Raw genomic sequence first — 18,691 nt, 5'->3', positions numbered from 1 at the left:
AGGGAGAGAGAAAAGGGTGGAGAGGAGAAAGGGAGGGAGAGGAGGAGAGGGGGCAGACAGAGAGGGGGAAGAAGGGAAAGAGAAAAAGAGAATGAATACAGTGGAGTGAGGGAGGGGGTGGGTGAAGAAGGGGAGCTGCATCACTGCACGAGCCATTTGGATACTCCCTTCCAGCACAATTTTCTCTGAACTACTCAGGTGGGAATTACCTCTCCAGCATATCTTGTACACTCACACCACCAGAGCCTATACGCTCTATCCTCTGAGGTCCTTGCAACTTGTTGTACAGCCACTGAGGCATTTATCAAAAAACCTGCCTCACACTATCCCACACATCCCTCTTTGTCTTAGTGTTCTTCACTACACCCTCTGAACTTCCATCTACCCAAGCAATTACTGTCAATAATCTGTAATCAATAAGCAATCTCACAGTGGCTATGGGTGTGTGCATTTGGGAGCTGTTTGGTTGTGTGAGTGAATGTGTGTACTTTTGCTAGTAAAAGAGCAAGAGCTCGAAAGCTAGTTTGAATACTGTCCATTATTACATGTTTCTATGAGCCACATATCAGGCTGTTGTGGGAGAGTGGAAACCAAAATCTGCTTGGTTGGATGCGGGATTGTCCCATTGTCCTCCTGAGTGCCAATCTAGTGTGCTAACTGCCCACCACCTCACTCAGAAAGTCTGTCAGAAATAAGCCTCAAGTCAGTGACTGATTACAAAGATAGCTTAAGAGTAATCATATCAAGTTAGCACATGATTCCAGTATTCTGATAGAAACGCCATCATAACCAACAGAACTGCTATTTTTGAGTGACATGAAGTATTCTGTAATCTCCTTAGGTGATGCATTTTTGAAACTAATATATGTGGATGGCACACATAAGTAAATCTGATGCATATGTATAAAGAAACTTGTGAAAAACAAATGAAAGTTGCAAAAGAAGCACAACAACTTTTTTGATCCCAAATGTGTGTGTACATTAGGTAGATGCTCATCATGATTTGAATAGTAATTTGGAAATTTGTGGTAAGGACTATGGGACCAAACTGCTTAGGTCATCGGTCCTTAGGCTTACACACTACTTAATCTGACATAAACTAACTTACCCTAAGGACAACACACACACACGCACCTGAGAGGACAAAACACCTCAGACAGCACAGCTACACAGTGTGGCTTTGAATAGTAATATTCTGGCAAACATATAGGAAAGAAAGGTCTGAGAAATAAATTAACACTGTAAATTTCATATGTTGAGGCAGAAAAGGAATATTAACCCATACAACCCCTAGCTTTCATAATTACATTTCCATCTCATTTGAAAAACACGGCGAATACAGTCACCACTTCCACAAAGACAAAGTGAGTATAGGTCTTACAAACACCGGAATACATAACTGTGTATGCAGTGAAGTCCACCATAATAAATGCAGGTATTATGCATAAAGAAAATCTGATGGAAAACCTAAGAAGGATACATAAAATAAACATAAATTACTGTATTTTCTGCCTCAGGAAAAAAGTAAGTGTTGGAGAAAAACAAGTGTCAAGGGAGATTTACTCAGTGGGTAACCTGACAGTTTTTCAAATCTTGTCCAAGATCAACAATCCATTTTTACCCTCTCATCCTGTCGAGCACATACACCTGGATTCAGGTTCCTGGGTGCCTTTTCTGCATCACTAAGCCTTCCTAGCTCCTTTTCGTCTAGCTCTTTCCTCTCATCTAACAACGAAGAAATCCCTGATTCTGAAAGCTACAAAAATTGTCTACACTTTCATTGTATCACACCTTTAAAATTCTTGCATGACTTTCTGCGTATGCCTGCTGAAGTTGGTTCCACCGCATTCATGTTCACATCATCCAACCCTGACCACTTCAGTTACTTCTATCTGTGATAGCCTATGCATGTTTACTCCACTAATAGTATACACCAAGGAGGAACATTGGTCAGTGTTTTATTGGAAAGGATGAAAGAGGATGAAATTCATTGTAGATGTTCAGTAAAGTGTGAGGACAGTGTTGTGTCATGTAAAAGTATTTATTTGTGGATCAAACTGTTGAAAGTGGCTAGTAAAGACCGACACATGAAACGGGAGCAGGTCTCCCGTCCACCATGATCAAAGACAAGGAACCACAAAAAAACATAAATTAATGTATTTTCTGCCTCAGAAAACAAGCCTGGCATGGAACATGGTTTTAGCAGATAACAAGTTACTATTGATGTGATAGCATCTTCTTTAGACATTAGTCACAGTTCTACCTATCAACTCATACACAATAAACTTGGCTTTCATGAAGTTTTTGCACAATGGATACAAAGGTAGCTTTCTGAAGAACTCAAGGTCACACATATTGACACCTACCAATGCTTATCAAATTGTTTTGATGGGGAAGGTGACCCATTTTTTATCATGGTAGTCACTGGCGATTAAATGTAAGTTCATCATTATGAGCCACAATCGAATCACCACAAATCACTAAAGACAAATAAATTCAAGACTCTACATTGGAGGGAAAGGTTATGCTAGCTGTTTGTTGGACACAAGTGTGTGTGTGTGTGTGTGTGTGTGTGTGTAATAGAAGAGTATATGATAGATGAACAACCATCAAAAAAGAATCTTACAGCGTATTGTTGGAAAACAAGCTAAGGCCAGCAATTAAATGACAATGTCTGCTTTCAAAGAAAGTGTTGTGTTGCTGTTGCATGACAGTGCCCATACACAGCTCATTGCACTATTTAAACCATTAATAAATTGGGTTTTGAGCTGCTGGAACAGCCTCCCTGCAGCCAAAATCTTACTCCCACCAACAGTAATTTATTTGGATTGGTCAAGAATGCTTTGTGAGATTTTCAGTTTTCCTCAGATGAGGAGGAGCAAAAACTCCTTATGGCAAGATAAATATTATGGGTCAAATTGATTGCACAATTTCCAGTCTTTAATATCACTGCTGTACTTTATCAATCATCAACTACTTGTATTTTTAAGCCACTGAACAGCAATGAATCAAAGTAGGATCTGGGGAAAAATATGTTCCAAAAATCTAGTTATAGCTAACTTCAATTTGCTAATCTAGGAATGGAATAAACACTCACATTGACTGCTAACAATGTACAGTGTTTTTCTCCTGGGCTTCAGCAAGTAAAATACATCTTCCACTTTTGAATATATTCCTAAATAATAACTTTTAAAGCCAGTAAGAAGAATTGGCTAAACAAGCAGATGCTGTTGACTACTCACAAGAAACCACTTGAGTATGAGGTCACAAGTTCAACCTATAGTAAGGCTCACTTGAAAGTGTTGTATTAAAGATCATGACGGGAAAAATATTAGCTGCTAATGCATGTGCATCAGGAGGGTAACAGAAAATGAGTATCTGGAAGGTGCAGAAATCAACCTTCTATGAAATGTATGTATTATACTTCTCAAAATGGACCTCATCTACATTCAAGAAATGTTCAAAACAAATCATTAACTTTTATCATAAACACTGAATGAAAAATAGTGCATCACGGTGATGACAAAGGTTTGCATCATCATGATTGAATACAACCTCCTGGGAGTCACAAACTCTGCAGGATATTCAGCTAGGTATCCACTCTTAAAGAATGCATATTGCATATGCATATTGGTGTAATGAGATTTTGAGAACTGATGGAATATGATGGCATGCAACTGAATCCAAAACAGTCTGTTGTGGAGCTTATCATGTAACTGGCTATCCTTTAATGCACAGCTGCAGCCAGTGAAGTAATATGTTTTATAGACACAGAAGGGGGCAAAAAAAAAAAATAAAAAAATAAATAAATAAATAAATAAAATTTTAAAAAAAAATTCCAGAGGCCAAATTTTGTCCGGTGGTTCCAGGTAGTATGAATTACAGTGATGCACACTTTTCAAGAGGGATAGTTTACTTTAAAGGAGTATGATTTTTATACACAAGCCAGGAATCAAGCAAAAGCAAGTTGTTTTGACAAGCTATTGGTCAAAAGCAGTGCTAATACCATAGTCAAAAGCAGTGCTCATATCATAGTTTTAATTCTCTTACACCCATTTTTCCACTCTTACTTGCTGTGATGTAAATATTCAGAAATCCAGCTTCTTGCAGCACAATAAATAACTTTTCAGTCAATTTACCACCCAGATTTACAGTTGGCATAATTATATATGAAAGGATTAATGCACTGTTTTTAGTTAATCTTGCCAGGCATTTCAGTCCAGAACCGCGGTGCTGCTATGGTCGCAGGTTCATATCCTGCCTCGGGCATGGATGTGCGTGATGTCCTTAGGTTAGTTAGGTTTAAGTAGTTCTAAGTCTAGGGGACGGATGACCTCAGATGTTCAGTCCCATAGTGCTCAGAGCCATTAGTTGATCTTGATACAACTTTCTTGGTACCAGTACTTCTAATTTCTAGGGTTCTTTCATATGCACTTCCTCATCAAATTCTGATTGTTGGCACTGGAAACAAATTCCTTACTGAATGATGGGATAAATTTGTTTACCTACCAAAATTTTGAGGTTGATTCCACAGTTTGCCATGCATTGTCAAGTTGACATTTTCAAATTTCATTATCTTATGTCTTCCAATTCTGTATCAATGTTTGAAGTTATGCACCAATCCACTACCTCTCTTGAAATCACTGTAACCTATTTCACGTGCAGCTTGACATAAACAATGTAGCAGGTCACTATCAGGCACATCCTGTAAATTGTTCCGAGCATCCTTGAAACATGCAAATACCTATTTTTGTAATAATTGCACCTAGTCCTCCCTTGAATATCCATAGTTTGTCTCCAGAATGAGATTTTCACTCTGCAGCAGAGTGTGCGCTGATATGAAACTTCCTGGCAGATTAAAACTGTGTGCCGGACCGAGACTCGAACTCGGGACCTTTGCCTTTCGCGGGCAAGTGCTCTACCACCTGAGCTACCCAAGCACGACTCACGCCCCGTCCTCACAGGTTCGCAGGAGAGCTTCTGCAAAGTTTGGAAGGTAGGAGACGAGATACTGGCAGAAGTAAAGCTGTGAGGACAGGGCGTGAGTCGTGCGTGGGTAGCTCAGGTGGTAGAGTACTTGCCCGCGAAAGGCAAAGGTCCCGAGTTCGAGTCTCGGTCCGGTACACAGTTTTAATCTGCCAGGAAGTTTCATCCATAGTTTGTCTGTTCACAACATGGTCATATTACTGTGGACTTATTTGAAATCTGTTCTTTTTTTTTTTTTTTTTTTTTTTTTTTTTTTACTATGCTGTGGATGATCTTCCATGTATATAATTATGTTTAGTATCTGCTTCTTGAGCAACGATTGGGCTTTACTGTTTTTCACTGGAGACAGGATTCGCTCTATGTCCAACAAAGCTGGCAAACTACATGGTTAAACACCTGCTGTTTCAATACGTCATTTCCCTCAATCACTTCAGGCAAATGCTGGGATAGTTCCTTTGAAAGAGCACAGCTGAATTCCTTCTCCATCTTTCCCTAACCCAATGGGACTGATGGCCTCACTGTTTGGTCCTTTCCCCCAAATCAACCAACCAACCGTTTCCATATCACTTTCACTTATTAAGCAGGTATCATCATCATTATACTCCTCGTATACATTTCTGCACAGTCAAGCATATATGACACCACACTTTCCACTGACTGATCTTACAGGAATGCTAATATTTCATCTGCCACTTCTTTGTCACTCTGCAAAATTACTTGGATTACTTTCTGAAGAAATATCAGCTTCAGCAACTGTTGTTGTTGGTATACTGCATTGTTTGCTTTGTTTATCATTGCCATTGCTCCACTTTCTATCAACACCTCTAGCACGGCAGCACTGTTGTGAGTTACTCATTGACTAAGCAGTTTAACTATGCTTCTTAGCCTCATGCTGTGCTCACCATTGGATACCTCCAGTGCCACCTCCAGTTGCCATTAGCAACCAATATTGTGGCTGCGTAGTACACAACATGTGGGGCATCGAAGGCCATAAACATCATTGGCCTTTTATAACCTCTTACTTAAGGTATTCCTTGTCAGATGTTTTTCATGTCAGGGTGTGTTTAAGATTCACTTCCCAGACAACTGGCACAGTTCAAGACAGATTTTTCACTATCCTAGTGTCATTTGAACAGATCTGCATCTACACTGGCACTCTGAAAGCTATTTTAGAGTGTTGTGTCACAGGAAAGATCAAGTGTAGTACTCCTCTGAATAAACCTACATAAACCTTTTAATTTTACTAACATACTAATTATGCAAGATTATGCTGCACATTGTGCACACAGTCTTTCTAATTGTTCCTTACACTGAAATTTTTTCAGTGTTGCTGCAACACACTCACACTGATTAGACAAGCTAATGAGGAATTATTGAGCTCTAATTTGAATTTTATCTATCTCTTCTGGTAATTATTTTTGCTATGGACCCAATACTGAGGAAAATATGGTGGCTAGGGCACTGTTCTTAATGCTAGCAGCCATCAGGGACATCAGTCACACATAAGAAAAATGCAAGAGGGTTTGGGGAACCAACAACCACATCACTTTCTGAAACTGCCCAATTCCAAATTGTTGCTAATGGTATGACCATAAGTTGAAATTCTGCTCTGGGGTTTCTTGATTGTGTGTTCAGAAATGTCAACCATGGAGTGAACATTCTTTGTTGATGTCAACACCTGGGAAGGACATATGCTGCAGTACCAGGGCCCTCATTCTCTGTAACACCAAGTATGATGTGTGCAGCAGCTGGGGGATGTGGGGGAAAAATGTAAGTGAGACAACAATCGAGCATTCCGACTCTTTGGCTGTTAACATGAGGACACCATTGGTGACAATCAGCTGGTGTTGTAAGTAGAAGATTGTCCAAAATACTGGACCTATGCCTTTAGGCAAGTACTCAGTAAACGTCAATGTACCGTGATTATAACCCTACAAAGTAGCAGATAAAACCCACTAATGTACAGTAGCTACTTCAGGTGTTATAGGTTATCATCCAATGCAAGGTAAAACACTTCATACTGGCAAACTGTGTTGGGACAACAGAGCAAGTGGAAGTAAACATTGACATGTCGAGTGGCAGAATTTCATAGCGATAATCAATTAGGAACATGACCCACCTCTGGAGCTGATGTACCATTTTTGGAGGCAGCTTAGAGTGGAAACCAAATCTTGAGATCAGTGGAACTTAGTTCTGTGCAAATAAACATGAAATTTCTTTACACCATAAATTATTACTATAGTCTCTTTTCTTTATCTGCCAATAATTTAGCTAGAATTCTGTTAGCATCTTGAACATGAACTCAGTGGGCTATTCAGTGTCATCAGAATGTTTATGCAACAGCACTGCACCAATACCGTATTGGAAAGCATTCATCATAAGCATAAGATGCTTCTCAGGTATATATGTTGGTTAATACACTGACTGAAAAAAAAAATTACAATACCAACAAATAATTAATGTAGATTAACGAAATTTCAGAAATATACTTATCTGGCCAACATAAAACCGACCAGCATGAAAAATGCAACACTTCAGTTTCTTCCAAAAACTGAAATTTATTTTAAATTTGTGACACTTTTATGACACGAATCCACTATATTATGATGGAGTATTGTGGTAGGTCTCATCTAAGTGTCCAACAATGAAAAACAAAAAATGATTATAAACAAATTTAACAAATTAAACCAGAGATGCACACTTCGAGGAAATTTTAGTTAGCTCATACAGGTAATGCATGCCTGTTTTGATGTTATACACTTCACACTTTACTTCACAGGTCTCAGAGATGATCTCAGAGACCTCTGTTTGCATCTTCAAAAGTGTGTGTTGCCACCTCTTGCAGCAATGATGGCATTCCACCTCTGCTCCTGATTATTGGGGTAATGTCCTGTTCATGAATCATATCCCGTTCTTCTAGGAGGGCATCCTGTAGGTCCTCTAGGATCTCTGGATAGTGCTGACAAGCTCTTCTTCCCAGCTGGTCCCACACATGCTCAATAGGATTGAAATCATGGCTTCAAGCAGACCAACCCATAGCATGAATCCCTGTTTCATCCAAGAAGTCTTGCATAATTCTCGCAACATGTGGGCGTGCATTGTCATGCATTAGTGTAAAATCATCAAGATAGTTCGTGCAATTTTGAGTATCTCATATAAACTGTTAAAATTGTGGGAGCCTTTGTGATGCCAAACATTAGCTTGTTACAACAATAGATACCAAATGATGTATTTAACACCAAACTTTGTTGCATTTCAGCACTGACTGGTAACTGCGTGTAGGTCTATTTTTAATAAGGAATAGCCCACCAACCAGCTTTGCTAACAATTCTTTTGGTCTAAGAATAGGATGGTTGGCATATGAATGAGTTTCCACAGTAGCCAACATATTCAAATTGAGCCATTATGCTTTTCTGTGATGACCATAGGGATCTCCCAATGACTGGAGGACACCAGAGTGATCATCCTCATACTTTTCTATCCTTCTGCCTCAATTTTCACTAATTTGTGCATAATAAATGACACTTGGTGTACCCTGTATGATTACGATATGCCTAACTGTTTCAGTGGCATATGTCACTTTCCTTTGGCAGGTACCACAGTCATATAAAGTTTGTGAAATGAGACAATTATCCTCCTTTGACTGTAATTATTAATTGTCTTCACAACTGGCCAATTTCAACTGTTATACCATTATCAAATAATGTTTTACAAGTGCAAACGCAAGCACCACATAAGGCAGGTTATGTAAAACGTATGCTAATCCTGTTGTATGGATGATTACTAATTTCCAGTCTTACACTGCTAGTCATATGCTGCTGGCTGTATAGTTTTGTAGCTCATGTTTCTGCATGTCAGTTTCCACTTAATATAGGTATGCAGCCAAAATTGACCAATAGTGGAAGTAAATAATAATTATGTCAAAATTCGACAGTGAAGTAATTTTACAAAAGATATATGTGCACAATCCAATGCTGGTTCAAATAATTGCTTGTAATGTGCTCATAAAGATCCCAGCTTATTAAATGCAATTGCCTTTGATACCTAATCTAAATGATATTGGATTTTTAAACCAATAAGCATGAATGTATCAAGCCTAAAAATGTGTGTAGCTTCTTTAGAATTTACTAGAGGATAAGCTATTTGTTATGCTGCCTTTTTGTTTTAGGGATGAATGATGGGCTGACAATTTTTTCTTGTTGTCACCAGCTTGATGGTGAGCAGTGGAGAGGCAGCTCGCACTTTTGTCGGTTGTCAGGTGAAGCAACAGGTGACCTTGTAGGCAAAATGGGTGACATTTTGAAATGAGTAGTAACATTGTTTCTGTGTGGTACTGAGATCTGGACAAGATTTTTTTGGGCTGTCATTCTTGGGTCTTGTAGATAATATCACAGGAGAGCAAAATTTGTAAGCATCCTCTTATTGTCTATGGGGCTAACAGCAGATTACACACTGAAGTTTTACATATCTGCTTACTCTGTTGGATCATTGGCTACTGAAATAACTACTGTATACTGCGTTGCCAGAAAACCACAGAACTGTGATGACTGCTTGACATTAGTTTACTGATGAAAACTGTCAGAGTATTTTGTTATGTACAGGTGACCAGCCAGGTTGGTTGGTAGGTGGTGAGGAGGGGGGAGGGGAAAGGAGGAGCAGCAGTACCAGTTTTTATTTTATTGCTACTAACTGAATGGAATTCCTGTCTTGCAAATTATTGTTTCCATATCAAACCCCCCATGAACCATGGACCTTGCCATTGGTGGGGAGGCTTGCGTGCCTCAGCGATACAGATGGCCGTACCATAGGTGCAACCACAACGGAGGGGTATCTGTTGAGAGGCCAGACAAACATGTGGTTCCTGAAGAGGGGCAGCAGCCTTTTCAGTAGTTGCAGGGGCAACAGTCTGGATGATTGACTGATCTGGCCTTGCAACAATAACCAAAACGGCCTTGCTGTGCTGGTACTGCGAACGGCTGAAAGCAAGGGGAAACTACAGCCGTAATTTTTCCCGAGGACATGCAGCTCTACTGTATGATTAAATGATGATGGCGTCCTCTTGGGTAAAATATTCCGGAGGTAAAATAGTCCCCCATTCGGATCTCCGGGCGGGGACTACTCAGGAGGACGTCGTTATCAGGAGAAAGAAAACTGGCGTTCTACGGATCGGAGCGTGGAATGTCAGATCCCTTAATCGGGCAGGTAGGTTAGAAAATTTAAAAAGGGAAATGGATAGGTTAAAGTTAGATATAGTGGGAATTAGTGAAGTTTGGTGGCAGGAGGAACATGACTTTTGGTCAGGTGATTACAGGGTTATAAATACAAAATCAAATAGGGGTAATGCAGGAGTAGGTTTAATAATGAATAAAAAAAATAGGAGTGCGGGTTAGCTACTACAAACAGCATAGTGAACGCATTATTGTGGCCAAGATAGACACAAAGCCCATGCCTACTACAGTAGTACAAGTTTATATGTCAACTACCTTTGCAGATGATGAAGAAATAGACGAAATGTATGACGAGATAAAAGAAACTATTCAGGTGGTGAAGGGAGACGAAAATTTAATAGTCATGGGTGATTGGAATTCATCAGTAGGGAAAGGGAGAGAAGGAAACATAGTAGGTGAATGTGGATTGGGGGGAAGGAATGAAAGAGGAAGCTGCCTTGTAGAATTTTGCACAGAGCATAACTTAATCATAGCCAACACTTGGTTCAAGAATCATAAAAGAAGGTTGTATACCTGGAAGAATCCTGGAGATACTAAAAGGTATCAGATTGATTATATAATGGTAAGACAGAGATTTAGGAACCAGGTTTTAAATTGTAAGACATTTCCTGGGGCAGATGTGGATTCTGACCACAATCTATTGGTTATGAACTGCAGATTGAAACTAAAGAAACTGCAAAAAGGTGGGAATTTAAGGAGATGGGAACTGGATAAACTGAAAGAACCAGAGGTTGTAGAGAGTTTCAGGGAGAGCATAAGGGAACAATTGACAGGAATGGGTGAAAGAAATACAGTAGAAGAAGAATGGGTAGCTCTGAGAGATGAGATAGTGAAGGCAGCAGAGGATCAAATAGGTAAAAAGACGAGGGCTAATAGAAATCCTTGGGTAACAGAAGAAATATTGAATTTAATTGATGAAAGGAGAAAATATAAAAATGCAGTAAATGAAGCAGGCAGAAAGGAATACAAACGTCTCAAAAATGATATCGACAGGAAGTGCAAAATGGCTAAGCAGGGATGGCTAGAGGACAAATGTAAGGATGTAGAGGCTTGTCTCACTAGGGGTAAGATAGATACTGCCTACAGGAAAATTAGAGAGACCTTTGGAGAGAAGAGAACCACTTGTATGAATATCAAGAGCTCAGATGGTAACCCAGTTCTAAGCAAAGAAGGGAAGGCAGAAAGGTGGAAGGAGTATATAGAGGGTTTATACAAGGGCGATGTACTTGAGAACAATATTATGGAAATGGGAGAGGATGTAGATGAAGATGAAATGGGAGATAAGATACTGCATGAAGAGTTTGACAGAGCACTGAAAGACCTGTCAAAACAAGGCCCCAGGAGTAGACAACATTCCATTTGAACTACTGATGGCCTCGGGAGAGCCAGTCATGACAAAACTCTACCATCTGGTGAGGAAGATGTATGAGACAGGCGAAATACCCTCAGACTTCAAGAAGAATATAATAATTCCAATCCCAAAGAAAGCAGGTGTTGACAGATGTGAAAATTACCGAACTATCAGTTTAATACGTCACAGCTGCAAAATACTAACGCGAATTCTTTACAGACGAATGGAAAAACTGGTAGAAGCCGACCTCGGGGAAGATCAGTTTGGATTCCATAGAAATGTTGGAACACGTGAGGCAATACTGACCTTATGACTTATCTTAGAAGAAAGATTAAGAAAAGGCAAACCTACGTTTCTAGCATTTGTAGACTTAGAGAAAGCTTTTGACAATGTTAACTGGAATACTCTCTTTCAAATTCAGAAGGTGGCAGGGGTAAAATACAGGGAGCGAAAGGCTATTTACAGTTTGTACAGAAACCAGATGGCAGTTATAAGAGTCGAGGGGCATGAAAGGGAAGCAGTGGTTGGGAAGGGAGTAAGACAGGGTTGTAGCCTCTCCCCGATGTTATTCAATCTGTATATTGAGCAAGCAGTAAAGGAAACAAAAGAAAAATTCGGAGTAGGTATTAAAATCCATGGAGAATAAATAAAAACTTTGAGGTTCGCTGATGACATTGTAATTCTGTCAGAGACAGCAAAGGACTTGGAAGAGCAGTTGAACGGAATGGACAGTGTCTTGAAAGGAGGATATAAGATGAACATCAACAAAAGCAAAACGAGGATAATGGAATGTAGTCAAATTAAGTCAGGTGATGCTGAGGGAATTAGATTAGGAAATGAGACACTTAAAGTAGTAAAGGAGTTTTGCTATTTAGGGAGTAAAATAACCGATGATGGTCGAAGTAGAGAGGATATAAAATGTAGACTGGCAATGGCAAGGAAAGCATTTCTCAAGAAGAGGAATTTGTTAACATCGAGTATAGATTTAAGTGTCAGGAAGTCATTTCTGAAAGTATTTGTATGGAGTGCAGCCATGTATGGAAGTGAAACATGGACAATAACTAGTTTGGACAAGAAGAGAATAGAAGCTTTCGAAATGTGGTGCTACAGAAGAATGCTGAAGATAAGGTGGGTAGATCACGTAACTAATGAGGAGGTATTGAATAGGATTGGGGAGAAGAGAAGTTTGTTGCACAACTTGACTAGAAGAAGGAATTGGTTGGTAGGACATGTTCTGAGGCATCAAGGGATCACCAATTTAGTATTGGAGGGCAGTGTGGAGGGTAGAAATCATAGAGGGAGACCAAGAGATGAATACACTAAGCAGATTCAGAAGGATGTAGGTTGCAGTAGATACTGGGAGACGAAGAAGCTTGCACAGGATAGAGTAGCATAGAGAGCTGCATCAAACCAGTCTCAGGACTGAAGACCACAATAACAACAACATCAAACTAAAACACACGACTACAAAAAAGATAACATTATTTTATCAAGTTTGCAAATTAATAACAGTCTTGATAATGTCCAAAAATACAAACCAAATGAATAAAATGTGAATTCAATAAAAACAGTTGCTATAACCAGCATTCTGCTCAGAGAGATTAAGTAAGCAACAATAGATAGAATACACTAGAACAATGGGGAAAAGTATCCAATAACGTATCCAATAACTTGGTGGGAAAACTGAAGTATAACATTGACACAATAATGAGCGTTATAGTAGGAACTTAGTACTGACTAGTAAGTTCCAAGGCAACTGTGAACCATCAACACCAGCATTGAGAGTAGATGAAGTGAACAGTGAATAAGTGTGAAGTTAGTTAGTTGCACAATGAAGCTGTTTATGTTGGACTTTTGTCTGTGTTGATTAGCATTGATGATAAATAGTGTGGAAAAAGTGATTCGCTTGTCAGCTACTACAGTCAATGTTTTGCATTCATTTAGAATACAGGTATTCTATTTACTTGAAACATATCCATAGTTATATACACTCCTGGAAATTGAAATAAGAACACCATGAATTCATTGTCCCAGGAAGGGGAAACTTTATTGACATATTCCTGGGGTCAGATACATCACATGATCACACTGACAGAACCACAGGCACATAGACACAGGCAACAGAGCATGCCCAATGTCGGCACTAGTACAGTGTATATCCACCTTTCACAGCAATGCAGGCTGCTATTCTCGCATGGAGACGATCGTAGAGATGCTGGATGTAGTCCTGTGGAACGGCTTGCCATGCCATTTCCACCGGCGCCTCAGTTGGACCAGAGTTCGTGCTGGACGTGCAGACCGCGTGAGACGACGCTTCATCCAGTCCCAAACATGCTCAATGGGGGACAGATCCGGAGATCTTGCTGGCCAGGGTAGTTGACTTACACCTTCTAGAGCACATTGGGTGGCACGGGATACATGCAGACGTGCATTGTCCTGTTGGAACAGCAAGTTCCCTTGCCGCTCTAGGAATGGTAGAACGATGGGTTCGATGACGGTTTGGATGTACCGTGCACTATTCAGTGTCCCCTCGACGATCACCAGTGGTGTACGGCCAGTGTAGGAGATCGCTCCCCACACCATGATGCCGGGTGTTGGCCCTGTGTGCCTCGGTCGTAAGCAGTCCTGATTGTGGCGCTCACCTGCACGGCGCCAAACACGCATACGACCATCATTGGCACCAAGGCAGAAGAGACTCTCATCGCTGAAGACGACACGTCTCCATTCGTCCCTCCATTCACGACACCACTGGAGGCGGGCTGCACGATGTTGGGGCATGAGCGGAAGACGGCCTAACGGTGTGCGGGACCGTAGCCCAGCTTCATGGAGACGGTTGCGAATGGTCCTCGCCGATACCCCAGGAGCAACAGTGTCCCTAATTTGCTGGGAAGTGGCGGTGCGGTCCCCTACGGCACTGCGTAGGATCCTACGGTCTTGGCGTGCATCCGTGCGTCGCTGCGGTCCGGTCCCAGGTCGACGGGCACGTGCACCTTCCGCCAGCCACTGGCGACAACATCGATGTACTGTGGAGACCTCACGCCCCACGTGTTGAGCAATTCGGCGGTACGTCCACCCGGCCTCCCGCATGCCCACTATACGCCCTCGCTCAAAGTCCGTCAACTGCACATACGGTTCACGTCCACGCTGTCGCGGCATGCTACCAGTGTTAAAGACTGCGATGGAGCTCCGTATGCCACGGCAAACTGGCTGACACTGACGGCAGCGGTGCACAAATGCTGCGCAGCTAGCGCCATTCGACGGCCAACACCGCGGTTCCTGGTGTGTCCGCTGTGCCGTGCGTGTGATCATTGCTTGTACAGCCCTCTCGCAGTGTCCGTAGCAAGTATGGTGGGTCTGACACACCGGTGTCAATGTGTTCTTTTTTCCATTTCCAGGAGTGTATAAAATGATAAATTAATTAGCTCAATGTTAGGCTATACAATGGAAAATCCAGGATCCAACAATAATGATATAGGAAGGTTAGATCACTAGGCACCACATCACACTGAAAAAGAATGCTAGAAATATTTAGCTTTTAGACAAAGTCCTACAGAAATACAAAACTCACACATATTCAAACAAGCACAACTCATATACACATGGCCATTGTAATCTCCATCTAGAGGCAACAGTGGCAATGTATGTGTGAGTTGTGCTTGTGTGAATGTGTGCGACATTTCTACTTCTGAAGCAGGACTTTGTCTGAAAGCTGTACATTTATAGGATTCTTTTTCATCATGATGTTTATGACTCAATGCCTCCTCTATGTGGTGACTATCAGTCTATCCTTTCCATATTGTTGTTTGTGTGTACTTATAGGGTTGTCAGAAATAGTCAGAAACAGTCTGAAAGGCTCTTAATGGGTGTTGCAGGAGAAGCAGTGCTGAGAAATAATTGTGCCATTTCCAAGCTATTTAGCAATGAAGTTAGCCAATCAGCTTGATACACATGCAATTTCAAGCAGTTGCACTTACTAAAATATGGTAATGCACTAACATCTGTGGGTCCATGACTTACCACCTGTTGAAATATTCATCACCAGTTAAAATGTGCCTTTTTCAGAAGTTATAAATTTAATCTAGGTAAGAAAAAGTTACTTTTGTTTGGTTTGAAGAAACCAAACTAAGAACATGTTTGGTAGTACTGTCTCTGGCAGGCTGGTTGAACTTCCTTCCATGACTGGCTAACTTCAATGTTAAAAGATGTGTGTGTATGTGTGTGTGTGTGTGTGTGTGTGTGTGTGTGTGTGTGTGTGTGGATATTTGAAAGCCAAGTGACAGTACAGAAATGCTTAGAGAATTGTGTTATTGTATCTCTGTTTATTATTTGAGTTATTGGGAACTGGAAATATTACTATGGCAACTGGTGGGGTTACTTTATATATACAGATGTTACGTGTTTGCATTTTTACTCAGAAGTAATTTTTCCTTTTAGGTTCCTTATTTATGACTGTGATAAGTTCACTCGAGATTATTTTGAGAATGTGCTAAGAGTTCCACTAAGAGACCCAATAAATGTGTTTAAGAAGCAAACAGTAAAACTGATGAGGGTGAGTTATTTTTTTGGTGTATTTATTATCTGTAACATCCTTGAATAATTTAAAATGAAACATTTTTGTCATTATCTGGTAACCACATACTGATCTTTTAGATGTAACAGGAAGGAGGATTTTAGTTTCAGTTTGATTGTGTTTAAAGAGTTCCTATGAAGACTGATATTATCTTTGGTGAAGAATTTAGATTCGAGTGTATTTATAGGCAGGCTGAGACACATATTTATTGATATAAACTTATAATTGCCATCTATCAGACTGAAGCAATACAGAATCTCAATTCAGATCTAGTAGGTAGTGTCATTCCAGTTATCTCAGTTATGATTTCCTTGTTATTTCCTATGTTTAATTAGATGAAAACCTGGCATATCCTTAAGATGCAGATAATCTATTCTATCCATAATTCTGACTGAATAAAAGAAAGTCAGAAATAAACATGTAAATTTTATTGAACAGCAGTATTAACTTTCCAATTACAGGAAGAGGAAAAGTGGAACAGAGCTGACATACATTACAATAAAGGAACAGGTATACAGTCATTAGCTGTGTGAGTTTTTAGGTACTTTGTTCTTTAGAGAAAAGGACAGACATGCTATATGAAAAGTGAAAGATGAATAGAAACTTCAGAAATTGAATTTTTCTCTGGATGCTATTTAAGGACTCGCCATTAATACTTTCCCTTTTTATGTGTACTGTTTTCTGCTCTTTTGATGTTTTATTATCTCCGAGGAGAAAAGTTTCATGAACTCATAAGAAAGGCAAGGAACCAAAGTATCAAAGGGAGTTCTATTTTTACATGATACACTACATAATGTTCAGTCCATGCTTTTAGCCTCCAATGTGTAACATACATCATTGTCTGTGACAAGGAAAATTTCCAGTTTTGTCCTCACACCAGTTCAGACATTCATTTAACACACAAACAGGTAGACTCAAGAAGTCAGCTTCACCATTAACTGACATCAATGTATCTGCTTCAAGTATATCTACAGAAATAAATTTAGGCTTACCAGAGTAGCATATTTATGGTTTCCATTGATGTGTAATGTGAAAATTTGCAACAAAATATATGTTTGATTCAGTATGTGTAGAAGTTCTTCTTACCTTAATTTGAGAGTAAGCTTCTCTTCTGCTGGAATACTAGGTTTGACACTGATAGTTGTTCCATGAATTGCAAGCTAGACCACAGCCACAAGCTCATCAAAGAATTCCCATGATATCTGGGAGTACAGAAAAATAATCCCATCATACTGTTGAAGATTGTCATATAATGTATGACATCAGGCTTTAGCTATTCTTCCTTCTAGAAATTAATGTAGCCAGAATTTTAATTTTTCCTTTTCTCAGTAAAAGAAGTGAAAGAAAAGCACCATCCTCATCATATTCTATGACAGAACAGAGACATGGAAACAACAACAAAGTAGCCTCTTCTCAGTGGCACCATGTAAAGGGGAATTCACTGCATTGGTGGCATTGAGTGAAGTCAGGCTTAGGGAGATCATTTCATACTGATGCTTGAGAATGGCTCTTAATCAGAGAAGTAGAAGAAAGAAGGTTAAAGTTAATGTGCCATCAATAATGAGGTTATTAGAGCAGGAGTACAAACATGGGTTGGGGAGACATCAGAAAGAAATCACCAAAAAAGACTGATATCTAGATGGCTGGATGGGAATTTGAACTGCCGTCTGCCCTAATGTGAGTTCACTGCCTTACCATTGCACCACTTCCCTTGGTGAATCTAATTGATTGTGTCTGCTAGCAGACACTACCATCATGAAGTGTTAAGTTGTATGTTTGTTCTCATAATATTTTACTTGTAGGTGTAACATATGACAATTTAATTGGGAAAATTGCTAAATTAGAAGCAGACAGAACAGCTGAGGATCATTTGCCTCCAAGAAGCAAAAATTCACATCTTCTGATGGAAACATTATAAAGCATAAAAAAGACTCATATACTCTTTCCTCATGGAGTAAAGAGGAAAATTAAAAAAAAAAAAAAGAAACAGAAAAATGACTTGTATATTTTTTCCTCATGGAGTTAAGAGTATGGCAAAAAATAAAAATATCAATTTGGCTTTTGGTCATATGTGTTGGTTCAGTTTAGTTTGGTATCACCCAGTACTATTTCACTTGTGTCCTGTACCAAAATACATCACAATGTTCTGTTAAGGGGTTACCTTTTTTTTGATGACTCTGGCTTGTATGTAATTGTGGTCACCATTCAGAAATTTGCTATGCAGTGCTGTGCTATGCCCATGCAGACTCCTCTGAAGCATCTTCTCTGGCAGGAAATTGCTCAGGCTTCTGACTAACGACTTATATCAAATTATCAAAAGATTATTGAACATGTATTTTCACTTTTTCAACCATCCATTTCCACATGTTTATTGCATAACTTCTTTTATAAATCAGTCCATTAACATGATGCAGATACATTTCTTTTCTATGAGAACTCAAACAAGAGTGCTGCTGGTCCAAAAGTAATTCTAAAAGCTTCCTTACATTACAACCAGAAAACATCAATTGTTTTTCTCCTAAGAGATTCCATAAACTTGTTTATTCTGTGTGTATT

At 39.7% G+C, this 18,691-nt stretch overlaps 1 protein-coding gene across 1 annotated transcript in view; it reads left to right on the top strand.

Annotated features, from left to right (window-relative positions):
- LOC126161852 (EF-hand domain-containing protein 1-like) overlaps positions 1–18,691 on the top strand; it is a 187,487-nt gene that overhangs the window by 116,521 nt on the left and 52,275 nt on the right. The window contains exon 8 of the mRNA XM_049917962.1: positions 16,000–16,114. Coding sequence (XP_049773919.1) covers positions 16,000–16,114 — 115 coding nt within the window. The remainder of the gene's footprint in view (positions 1–15,999; positions 16,115–18,691) is intronic.

The sequence above is a fragment of the Schistocerca cancellata genome, chromosome 2 (genome assembly GCF_023864275.1).
Source record: "Schistocerca cancellata isolate TAMUIC-IGC-003103 chromosome 2, iqSchCanc2.1, whole genome shotgun sequence".
Taxonomy (NCBI): domain Eukaryota; kingdom Metazoa; phylum Arthropoda; class Insecta; order Orthoptera; family Acrididae; genus Schistocerca; species Schistocerca cancellata.
Note: the sequence above shows the minus strand (reverse complement) of the source record. Positions and strands in the feature narration are given on the sequence as shown.